Source organism: Paramisgurnus dabryanus, chromosome 6 (genome assembly GCF_030506205.2).
Source record: "Paramisgurnus dabryanus chromosome 6, PD_genome_1.1, whole genome shotgun sequence".
NCBI classification, from domain to species: Eukaryota; Metazoa; Chordata; class Actinopteri; order Cypriniformes; family Cobitidae; genus Paramisgurnus; species Paramisgurnus dabryanus.
The window spans coordinates 32,433,772-32,445,389 of NC_133342.1; the positions used below are offsets into that span (position 1 = coordinate 32,433,772).

Sequence of the window (11,618 nt, forward strand, 5' to 3'; positions counted from 1 at the left end):
AAGATTGTTTGATACTGTATCAGTATTTTTGTGTTCTAATTGCATAAAAAAAATAATAATAAAAAAAATACATTGTGTGAGTAAAACAACAACAACAACAAAAAAACACAGTGTGTGTAATTTAATTTACATGTATTATCATGCTTTTCGTCTTCACACAAATTAGTATATTACTCTTCATGCCATTGTTACTGTATCATATTTGAGATGTGACATGTTTGTTTTATCCTGCAATAAAAAAAATGTAAGAGATTTTTTTTATGAGATTGAAAGTGTTTTATATGTCTGATAAACATCTGGATACTACTGTATGATGTAATACAGTATAAAACAAAACGCTCGCGCTGTGTCATGTCATCAGTGTGTCGTCTTTTTGCGCAGTATGAAGTGTGTTGTTGGCATAAAACATGAATCAACTCTTACGCAGTTTGTGCTTTGTATGACCCATAATAGATGGTGCAAAGCTGACTTGACGATGCTTACCAAGTATTCACATTTAAATCATTTCATAGGCTAGTATCTCCCTGTAAATGGATAATAGAAAATAAATACTGTAAATAAAGACACCATCATCATTCAATCACCGCTGACGCGATTATAAACCTCTGGATGACTTGCATTGAGGTTTTCATTCATTTTTCCAAGGCACTTCCATGCGAGTCTCTATGATCTTTGATTGCATCTCCACCAACCAACCACGTTCTTTTTTTTCTTCCGGCCCCGCCCTCCAGCCCGCCTGTGTCCGTGACGTCACGGACCGTTTATATACTGCGAGCATGCAGTTTCTGGGCATGTTTGACTCACAGGACTGGAGAATTTCGCCCGGCAGGTTTTAGGACTCATACAAAGGAGTTTCCAGGGCGAAGGGTCTCTTTTAATGAATGGATACTGATTGTTTTACCACAGCGCAGCGTTTTTCCTGTAAAATGATGAATCCGGATTTGTTCAAGCCGTCCCCGGACCGTCCTCAGGCGGCTCAACCAGCCGCCAAACCGAACCGGAGTAAAACCGAACACGTTAAGCCGGAGCTCGCGCAGGTGGTGGTGGACGCGAAAACCGGGAGATCGTACACTAAAGGAAAGCTTTTGGGAAAGGTATTTACACGTTCAATTGTGCTGACAAACACGTGTTTGTTTAACATGTTTGTTAATAAAGTGCTCGTTTTCATCACGTTCGTTGATATGCACAAACGTGGACGTTGCGCGGTGTGTCGGTCTCGTGCTTGTCTCGTGTGGGTTCGGATGCGCCTGAACCACTGGACCATTAACTCGCCCAGCCCGTGTGTTCTCGAACCTACCTGCTTGATGCGGATTCTGTTTTTTTATTTTATTTTATTTTTATTGCCAATAGCACACCTTTGCATTCAGAATCAAATGCACGTGGATGTATTTCATAAGATTTGTTTTTAAATATTAATTTTTTTTTTTGACACGAAAAGGTTAATGGATGAATTAAATGAATGGCAGGGATGCTGCAGTGCTCATGATCAAACCAGCCAATGAACAGACTGTTCACCATGATCAACCATGCAAAGCGATGCTCTTGTGTGTTTTCTTTATATGTTAAGTCTCGTATAAATGCCAGTGTTTAAATTGCTGCATCATTGTGTTGTAAGGAGGGGTTGCTCGAGTGGGATATCAAATACGTCATTCCTTTGTATATGTGCTGGAACACATTGGCCCTGTGTAAAAAAATGTGCCTGTCTAGACAGGGTTTTATGTTTTCAAACATAGACATCACCTGTAATCTTCCAGAATTATTGGCTTTAAGACGCATCAATTGTCGAAGCATCTGCAGCATCACCTTAAGACATAACTGCAGCATTTTGGCACGTTCTCATGGCTTCGTGCTTGCTTTTTTTTAGGGTGGGTTTGCACGCTGTTATGAAATGACGGACCTTGCCAGCAACAAGATGTATGCAGTCAAGGTTATCCCACAAAGCAGAGTTTCAAAGCCACACCAGAGAGAAAAGGTAACTACATAATGGCTCCTCACAGAAATGCGCACACAGATTTATGTGTCTATTAATGACCTAAATAATAATTATCTATTGCATTCGTCCAACAGATCATTAATGAAATCGAGCTTCACAAGAGCCTCCATCACAAGCACGTAGTGAAGTTTTCTCATCATTTTGAGGACCAAGACAACATTTATATCTTCCTTGAACTTTGCAGCAGAAAGGTAAGTTGCTTTCACACATTTCGTATACTGCATAATGAAAGTGACATTAAATCTAATGGCACGTTTTATATTTATTTACAGTCTTTGGCGCACATCTGGAAAGCCAGACATACGTTGACAGACCCCGAAGTGCGTTACTACCTCAAACAGATTATATCCGCTCTGAAATACCTCCACAACAAAGGCATCCTCCACAGAGACCTCAAACTAGGTATTTTTCGCACTTTTGATGCATAAACATTAAGTTTGTGTATGATTAATGCAAATGCTGACATTACGATACTTCATTTTTTTTTAGGTAACTTTTTCGTAAATGAAAATATGGATTTGAGATTAGGAGACTTTGGGCTGGCAGCGAAGTTGGAAACTGTTGAGCAGAGAAAAAAGTGAGTGTAGCTACTTTCATTGTAAATAACATTAAATAGATGTTCAATGATCTAACATAATATATATGTATATTTTTAAACAGGACCATCTGTGGGACTCCAAACTACTTGGCACCAGAGGTCTTAAACAGACAAGGCCATGGGACGGAGTCAGATGTTTGGTCACTAGGTTGCGTAATGTAAGTTTTATCGAAATGCATTCCTAATCTTATCACCTATTTAACAATAAATAAATATATTTAATTTACAAAGCTTATATTGAAGAACAAAGTGTGTGGTATTATCTCTAATAAGCTTTTTACTATTTAGGTACACGCTGCTTTGTGGAAATCCGCCTTTTGAAACCTTAGACTTGAAAGAGACCTACAAATGTATTAAAGAAGTGAAATACACCCTTCCTCAGTCTCTCACTCCAGCTGCACAAAAGCTGATCTCTGCTGTCCTACAGAAAAACCCAAGTGATCGACTCACTCTGGATCAGATACTGGCACACGAGTATTTCACAAAGGTTGGTGCGCTCACTTGGATGAGTCATCTTGTGTGTTTCTATTGCAGTCATATTGATCTTATTAACCATTTTTTTTCTTCACCAAAAATCTAGGGCTACACTCCAGAAAAACTCCCTCCGAGTAGCTGCGTGATGGCACCTGAACTGAACCCGCCCAGTCCTGCCAAGAAATTCTTCACCAAGATGGCGAAGAGCCTCTTCGGCAAGAAGAAATCTAAAGGTTTGTACCTGCTTTAATATGCTCTCTTGATATTTAATCTGTTTTTGGAAGAATTTGACTATAATGGTGTGAAATGTGATTGCAGTGGTTGAGAAGACCCCATGTGAGGAGAAAGATGACATCTCAAAACTGGTGTCGGGCATGGTCAAGCACTCCATCGGTCGACAGATGAGCTACAAGACTATGGGTGTGAATGAGGTATTGATGTTTTCACTTTTGTAGAAAGTCATATCTGTTGCTCATTGAGCTTTGTTTTAAATCAAACTTTCTTATATTCAGGCCACATCCCCAACGGTTCAACTTGCAAGCTCCGGTCCTCAGGACACCCCAGCCGAGGAGGAGTCTAGGAAATCTGCATCCCGTTCCTTTAAAGGCACCGTCGCTAGCAGCACTGATGGTAGGTGACCTTAATTTAAGTTAGTTTGCATAGACCTACAGCAAATAGATTTGTGTGAACATCTTCCAATGTTATTGTACTTAAAGTAAATCCTTGACTTTTCCCTTAGCTTCCGATGATATCCCAACCCCTGCTGCCGTCGCCGAGTCTGCCATGAAAGTTCTCAACAACTGCTTGTCTTCCATGCCGACAGGTTTGTTCCCACACTGAGTTCGCACTAAAGTGCAAGAGTTTGCTTTGACTGTTGTGCATGCTCAAATATTTTCCTTTCCCCCTCCAGCTTCAAGAAACCCACCGTGTCTTTCTAAACCCAAGCCTTTCGTCTGGGTAACCAAGTGGGTGGACTACTCCAACAAATACGGCTTCGGTTACCAGCTCTCAAATCACAACGTTGGCGTCCTCTTCAATGAAGGCACTCACCTGAGCTTGTGTGACCAACGCAGGTACGAAAACGAGGTCTTTTCCTTTTTTCCGTCCCCCTCATGGCTCCAGTTTGGCATTTGTCTGAAGGTTTTTGGAGTGTATGTGGGTCAATGAAAGCTCAGAGTCTCAAAACAAATCTTTAAATAGGCCATGTTTCGACATATTTGTGTTAAGTAGCTTTAGTATGTGTGAGCGTGTAATACTTAACCGGCTGCTTTTTTATTTAACAGAACTGTACGTTACTGTTTGACAAACAACAAACACTTTACCTTCCCGGCTGAGGCGTTGCCAGAGAAGCTCCAGAGTCAAAAACACATAGTGGATTTGATGGCTAACTACATGGAGCAGAACTTGATGGAGGTGGGTCCAGAATCTTAAATGCACCTTCAGTGAGGTCTAGGTTTATATTGCAAAGTTTTTTTCGATACTAAATTAGTCTCATGTCTCTAGGGTGGAGACATCAACTGTGATGACCAACCACCTCCAAGCTCATCTCCATTATTGCTGCAGTGGATTAAGACTGATCACGCCTTAGTCATGCTCTTTGACAACCGAACCCTACAGGTAAGCCAGTGACGCTAACGTTTTTCGTTAGGATGATTGAAACCCATTTTGAATACCTCCATTCATGCTTTGTTCTCAAACAGGTGAACTTTTACACGGATCACACGAAGGTCATCTTAAGCAAGAACTCGGACTCGTCATACCTGCTGACGTTTATTAGCAAGGATCGCACCTCTTATTCTTATCCTCTGAGCGTGCTGTCCGAATGGGGCTGCTCCTCTGAGCTTCGTCAGCGGCTTCATTACGTGGTACAGCTTCTTCAGCACTACACCAACGCGTAACGGACCTTACAAACCCGTGGAAGCGCCGTTCCACTTTGTATTCGATTTGCTGCTTAATGCTTCATTTTCAGAAGCAAAGAAAGACTAATGAAACGAAATTAGGGGGAAAAGCTTCCACATTGCCACGAAGATCTCCTGTCCTTGGCCCTCAGCTGGCCTCTTTGAACTATGGTGCACTATTTTGATTTCTATTTCTTTGATTTCGCAACTGAGCCCACACCGACCGTATCACACTACCAGATTGACTCACAGTGTGCACGACCAAAATCCGAGCCTGTTATTTTTAGTTTTTAGCTGGACTGAAGTGCAGATGGCATAAAACTCACCGGGTTCTTAAGCGACTGGCTTTGCTCAAGTGTCCGAACACTTGCAAGACGGTCTTGGCTTTTATGCTCGATCACTTGGCTTTTTTAAGAAGACATTTTATTTCACCAAGTAGCACACGGAGCTACGAACACCAAATGGTTATTCTTTTAAAAGGTTTTAAAGATGGCAGAGGTGAATGGCTGAGGTCGGCTATCGGACGAACTGCAGTTCATGGAGGAGTGACTAAAGTGCCTTTCCGATGGATTCCTCTGTGCAATAACGGACCCTTCTGGATCTCGAGCTGAAGTCACGAAGGGAACGAGAAATCTGTTCGAATTCGGTTTTCCGAGTGAATTGGACGGGAGTGTGGGAAGAAAAAACACTACAAATACACACCCGATATAAGCTTTTTGCTCTTAAAAAAGTAATTATATCCTTAATGTCTGTACTTGAGGAAAAAGACTATGTATTCAGTGTGCCTCCAGCTTTGTTTACTTTACAAGCTCCATCATAAGTAACCATAATGTCCTCGAAACTGTGACCTGGCTGTAAGTGTTAAATAAGTGTTCAAAATACCAACATTGTGAAAGCCATTACCCTCTCAGACAAATCCTTACTAGTATTATCTAATTAATTGTGGCACGTGTTCTATTTATTTTTTTATTTATAGTTTTTTATTTATTGATGTAACATAATTGTACGGTGTCAACACTGGGAAATGTTCAGTATGATCACTTTTTATGTATTGGGAGAGTGGGAGGAATAAAGTTTATTCAAAATATAATAGTGCTTTGTTTGCCTCTTGATTTTAGGATTGATTTGTTCACATCAGTGGTCTCCAACATGGCCAAAGAACATTCCATTAATAGTCTCAATTGTAATATTTATGGGGTTCCCACAAGTCCTTGAAATCCTTGAAAGTTTGTGAATTTGGGGAAAAAATTCAAGGCCCCAAGTTTTTGAAAATATAGATACAGGTCATTGAAAGTGCTTGAATCAATTTTATGCAAGAAGTTGTCTGGAAAAAATCCATATTATTCCCTGGGTATTGTAGGATATCACAAAAATTCTAGACTTTAAGCAAACCGTTCGCTTTAAATGTTTATATCTTCTGTATGCGACTGTTGATTCACACCAAAATGCTTTTTTGCATAGTTGTGTTTGACACATCAAAACGTCTCTGGTTACGTATGTAACGGTTGTTCCCGGAGAAGGGAACGAGACGCTGCGTCTCCCTTTCCATACTTTCTGCATTCCTGTAACGCCGTCTTTGGCAATATTTCAGATAGCGATATACTTCCTGGCTCCCGCGTCACCCTGTCTTTGTTAAGCCTACCTATTGGTTGAATTTGATATACACATTCAGACGCACTTACCCCTGGAGGCGTCCCCAAAGTGTCACCGCAGCGCGAGTTCCCTCGAAAGGGAACACAATGTAACCTTGCTCTCACTTGAAATGTGTCCCCCAACATTAGTCCTTGAATTTGAGGTTATTGGACCTGGAAATTCCTTGAAAGGTCCTTGAATTTGAAGTTTACTCTGGTGTGGGAACACTGTATTTATTGCATATTTTTTTATATTCGCTTGGCTTCTTTTATGCATGTTAACATTTTAAACACTGATAAAACATATCAACAAGTAAAATAAAATCGAATCCAGTAAAAAAACAACTTTTGAGTAGGTAAATATAAAAAGTAGCCCTCCAGATTGATTTATCCTTTGTGGTAGCCCTTGCTCACAAAAAGGTTGAAGACCCCTGGTTTACATATTTAAAGATGCATTGAATTACATTTAAAAATCAACATGTCGAATAAAGGTTGATTTGTGGTAGCTTTTATTCAAAATACACACCGTGTACTATAGCCACAGCGAACAGTGACTGGTTTTGAAAAACTGCAGATGTGTAGTTGTCAGTGTCTGAATTGAGCAAACTGCGGCTGGCCACCCCCAGGCCTTGCTCACCGCTCTGCCCGACCACCACCTGACAAACAAGTTTGTAGCGTGGCGGGTTGACGTCCTTCAGCTTACTGAGCAACAGATCTGTTAACATCTGACACAGCTGGCCACAACTGTCAGGATTGTAACGCACACCGTCCAAAAAACTCTCCAAAGTGGCTTTTGTTATCTGATGGGTCCTGCTGGAGCTAAAGCGGCTGCCCTCGTCCGGACCCATCCTGTAGGTGTTCTCCACGTGGACCTCCTGGATGGGTTGGGGGACGTACAAACCAGAGAAACTTAATCTTCCTCCTTGCTGCCAGCCCGCCAATGAAAACCTCTTGCCCATGTGAGAATGGCTAACGGTGGGACTCAGGAAAGATGAGTCGGATGAAAGGCCTGTCATGGTTCTGAGGAGCATCGGCCTGTGGTGTGGTTGATCTTTGGAGCTGCGGTGTGTGGACATAGAGCCCAGACGTCGTCTCGGGGGTGCGGGAGGGCCTGATTCGGTTGTGAGGGAATGATTGAACTGGGCTAAAGTCTCCTGAGATAGTGGCAGAGGTTTATTGGCCATGATGAAGAAATCTGTGTGGAAATGAAACATTTCTAAATGGGTGTAAAACACAAGCTATTAAACAAAGAAAACATATGTTTATATATTTTTCCATTTGTTTAATATTCAGTGTATACACCGTTACAAACAGACAGTACCCAAAAAGGTCCTAATATGTTTCATAAGGTAAAGATTGTATACATTTGGTACCAATATATATACTTCTGAGGTACTAATATGAACTATGTGGGTATAAAGATGTACTTTATGAAGCGGGGTACATAATCTGACCTTTTCTTTTTTTTTAAAGTGAAGGACATTTTTACCAAGTTCAGCAGTAACCTTATCAGAGTACCAACACATTTTTGCCATTGCACAACAGTAAAATCTATAATCTGATTTAGTTACATATTTATTTGTGGTCATGGGGATGCAAGTAACACTTTCCTTAGAATGGTGTATTTACTGAAAAAGATTACAGGACGATTAAATGTGTGAAATGTGAGTTCAATGATTTAGTTAATGCTAATTCATTCAGGTGTGAGACTAAGGGCTCTCCCCAATAACATTAACTGAGATGTTAACTGTTGATATTCAATGATATTCAGTGTGAATTAAATCATGTCTGAAGTCGGTTAAGGGTCACAAAAGTACTGCTGAAAATGTGGCCCTTGTAAAGCTTAACAGTCATGTGTGTGTGTGTCTGTGTTTTATTCTGGTTAGGTCATTAAAACCTCATGCTAAAGAATGGTAAAAGTGACTTAGTAAGACTGAGTCACAAATGCAAGTAAAACATTGTTATCTTAAGTGTGTCTAAGCAACATGAGTAACCCAGACAGCTTGTATATTGCACAGGGCATATATGACACAAGCTAAACTTTAAGTTTAGTGAAAACGAAATAAATGATGCATATTTTGACAAGAAATGTCATTGTGTTTGTGAAGTATACCACAACAATTATTATATTAAGAGAAATATGCTAAATTATATGGGTAAAGAAGAGATCAAAGTCTTAAATTTAAAACGAAACTGCAGTGTTGACAATATGTCAAGCAGCTGCGAGTTTAGAAATTAATTTCTCAACGTGGACAAAAGCATTATGTTATTTATGAATGTAAACATAAATGCATCATCAATTAAAATATTAATTCATTTCTTTTGCTGAGGTTTTTCTCTTCCCAGCAAATAATGGTTTACTGGACCACTGGTCTCCAACCTTTTTACTTTTTTGATATAGTCTACTTATAATTTTTTTGTTTTACTTGTTGATTTAATTTTATTTGATTAAAATAATTATTTATTTGTTTATAATTTTTGTTTATTTATTTGTTTAAAATGTTAACATACATAAAACAGCAAGCTAATATAAAATATATAATAAATAAATATTTAAATTGACGCTATTCAGAATGTGCTTTGGCGGGGCAATTCACAGACTACTGTATGTGCAGGCAACCTGATACCTGCGGGCAACATGTAAATTTAAAAAAATGATTCATTCAATTTGCTAAATTTTTTAAGCTTAAATAAATTGATTGCGACCACTTACCTTAAAAAAATTTTTAGTAAATTGAATGAATCATTTTTTTTCAGTGCGAAGACCACTGCTATATACTCTGGCTTTATAAGTAGCCCACTTCTAGCCAAACTAAACTTGAATTTGGTTACATGTCATTTGTCCCCCCCCCAAAAAAAAAAAAAAAAAAATACTAGCAAGGTGTATGATATCCAACATGTAAGCGAAGTCAACAGTGTTTTCATGTATTTATTTTTGGATAGAAGTCTATTACATTTTTAATAACAGCCCAAATTTTACATTGTTTTACATCTTTACACTAGCCTACGTCTGGGCTGTGTTTGGATGGCTATTAGATGCTTTTTAAATGCAAAATTGCTGGCTAGATAGAATATTAATTTTAATCTGAAATAATTTATTTACCAGTCCTAAAAGTCACAGAAAGTTAATAGTAATAAATGAAAACCATCCCTTAAGAAAATTAAGTATGGTTTTATTGCGGTAAAAGTGTAGTAACCATGTATTGATTATTATCAGCAAGTCTATGGTTTTACTAAACTAACCATGGTTTAACTATATGGTTTTTGAAAACCATAGTTGAAAAAAACATGGTTATTTTGTGGTTACCATGGTTTTACTACAATAACCATGTTTTTTTAAACCATGGTTAATTTTCATAAGGGGTTGCTTTGGGCACGTGGTTCAATCCCTTTCTCCTGAAAATGACCCAAAGATCTTTAAAAGTATGAGGTGAGGTATAAAACATTTCTTTATGGGAAGTTCCCACCTGTCTGTACAGTAAGTTCTTGTTCTTGTTGAGACTTCAGTGTGAGTCAATGTTGTTTTACACCTCAGATTTACCTCTCCGCTTCTCCGCAGCACTGTTGAGAGATAACAATCTATATACCAAAACATATATACCACAGTACACCACTACCTACTCATGTACGAGAGTTAAAGCTAGTGATGCAAGTACATAAAAACCCATGAAAGTAAAAATGAATCTGAGCAAAATGCTGTTGTACACTTTCAGTCAGATGAAATGATTGTGCTCACTGAGCACATCTTTCTGGTCAGCAATGACAAATATAGCAAGAATGAACAGGCTACGGTTGTTGAGTCAGAGATTCAGTCCAGGGCAGGTAACAACATCTGCTCCATAGTTTTATCATCATCGCCTAATATCTACACATCGCTTAAAATATTTGTTTGCCTTATGGTGTCATGAATTTACCAAATTTACTTACGTGCTTGAAGTGCTTTAAAATATAAATCTCATTGTATTCCGGTGATGGAAGCTGTTCGTAACTGATGTTGTGACTGAAGTGGACCACACTTAATGTTGCAAGTGTATTTGTAGGTAAAGCGGGTCCTGTAAATTATTGTCAGAAGGGTTTTTACGGGCAGGCACTCCAAACAAACGCCCTGCAAGCCAGGCAGTCATTCGCACAGAGCATTGGGGGAGCTGGCTGAATGCCACAAACTTGCTTGGTAGTCATGGAAAGCTTTTCAATAAAACCTTCCACTGCAGTCTGATACACTTAAGAACATACATGGCTGGTGTCCAGAAGTCACCAAAAATAACATTTGTTTGACCGTAGCATATTTGAATGAACAAATACGAATTGACTTGTTGCCCCATTGATGAATAATAATTTTCTTGGTTTAGGCATAAATCTAAGAAATTATGCTTTGAAAAAACAAAACAAACCTAATTCAATATAGATTTTCTGAAAACAACTCTTGGTATCTTTTTTTTACTAAGAAGATAAAAATACTGATTAAGGGTTTACTTGAAAACAATGTACTAAAACATACGTGTTTTTCCTTTGTGTTTTTGAAGTTTCGCATACAGAAGACAACAATGGCGTTGATCCAGGGTCACATCTTACTTGGTGAAATCAAGTTCACCATGTTTATACGCATTCATTACGACAGTACTACCAATACCAATTACGACAGTACAGTTTATATGTACCCTAAGCATTGCAATCCAATGTTACGTGTACATGCATCGAACAAAACGTTTTGCCAGATACTCCACATACAGGATTGCCAGATATGTGTAACAAACCCATCCCAACTGACATAAAGAAACACATAAAGGTGTTTAAATTAAAGTTTGAGCCATCTATCTGACTACAAACAGATGATTTGGTTGTAGGTAAACGTAGCCACTGAACCATCCCATTCACACGAATCTGAGAAAATGGCTAGAAATGCTGCATGCCAGGCCTGTAGTCGGCGATGTCACATGATGTCTAAACACATAATACGCAAATAGAGTGCTGTGGGAATCATAGATATAGCCATCTTGTAACAAGCAAGCTTTCTGTCGGGCTCG

General features: G+C 39.0%; 2 protein-coding genes across 2 annotated transcripts; one reads left to right on the forward strand and one right to left on the reverse strand.

Moving 5' to 3' along the window:
* Nucleotides 1–787: 787 nt before the first annotated feature.
* plk3 (polo-like kinase 3 (Drosophila)) lies at nucleotides 788–6,053 on the forward strand. The gene is made up of 15 exons (XM_065276619.2): nucleotides 788–1,094; nucleotides 1,865–1,972; nucleotides 2,068–2,184; nucleotides 2,266–2,395; nucleotides 2,483–2,570; nucleotides 2,654–2,749; nucleotides 2,880–3,078; nucleotides 3,172–3,298; nucleotides 3,384–3,496; nucleotides 3,578–3,695; nucleotides 3,805–3,888; nucleotides 3,976–4,138; nucleotides 4,349–4,478; nucleotides 4,569–4,682; nucleotides 4,766–6,053. Exons 1-15 carry the CDS (start codon nucleotides 882–884, stop codon nucleotides 4,961–4,963), a joined length of 1,998 nt encoding a protein of 665 aa, XP_065132691.1. The 5' UTR covers nucleotides 788–881; the 3' UTR covers nucleotides 4,964–6,053.
* Nucleotides 6,054–7,086: 1,033 nt separating this feature from the next.
* Nucleotides 7,087–10,640, reverse strand: LOC135767039 (dynein light chain Tctex-type protein 2B). The gene is made up of 3 exons (XM_065276620.2): nucleotides 10,522–10,640; nucleotides 10,062–10,155; nucleotides 7,087–7,789 (listed from the first exon to the last, which is right to left on the reverse strand). The coding sequence occupies exon 3, from the start codon at nucleotides 7,776–7,778 to the stop codon at nucleotides 7,104–7,106; it is 675 nt and encodes a 224-aa protein (XP_065132692.1). The 5' UTR covers nucleotides 7,779–7,789; nucleotides 10,062–10,155; nucleotides 10,522–10,640; the 3' UTR covers nucleotides 7,087–7,103.
* Nucleotides 10,641–11,618: the final 978 nt, after the last annotated feature.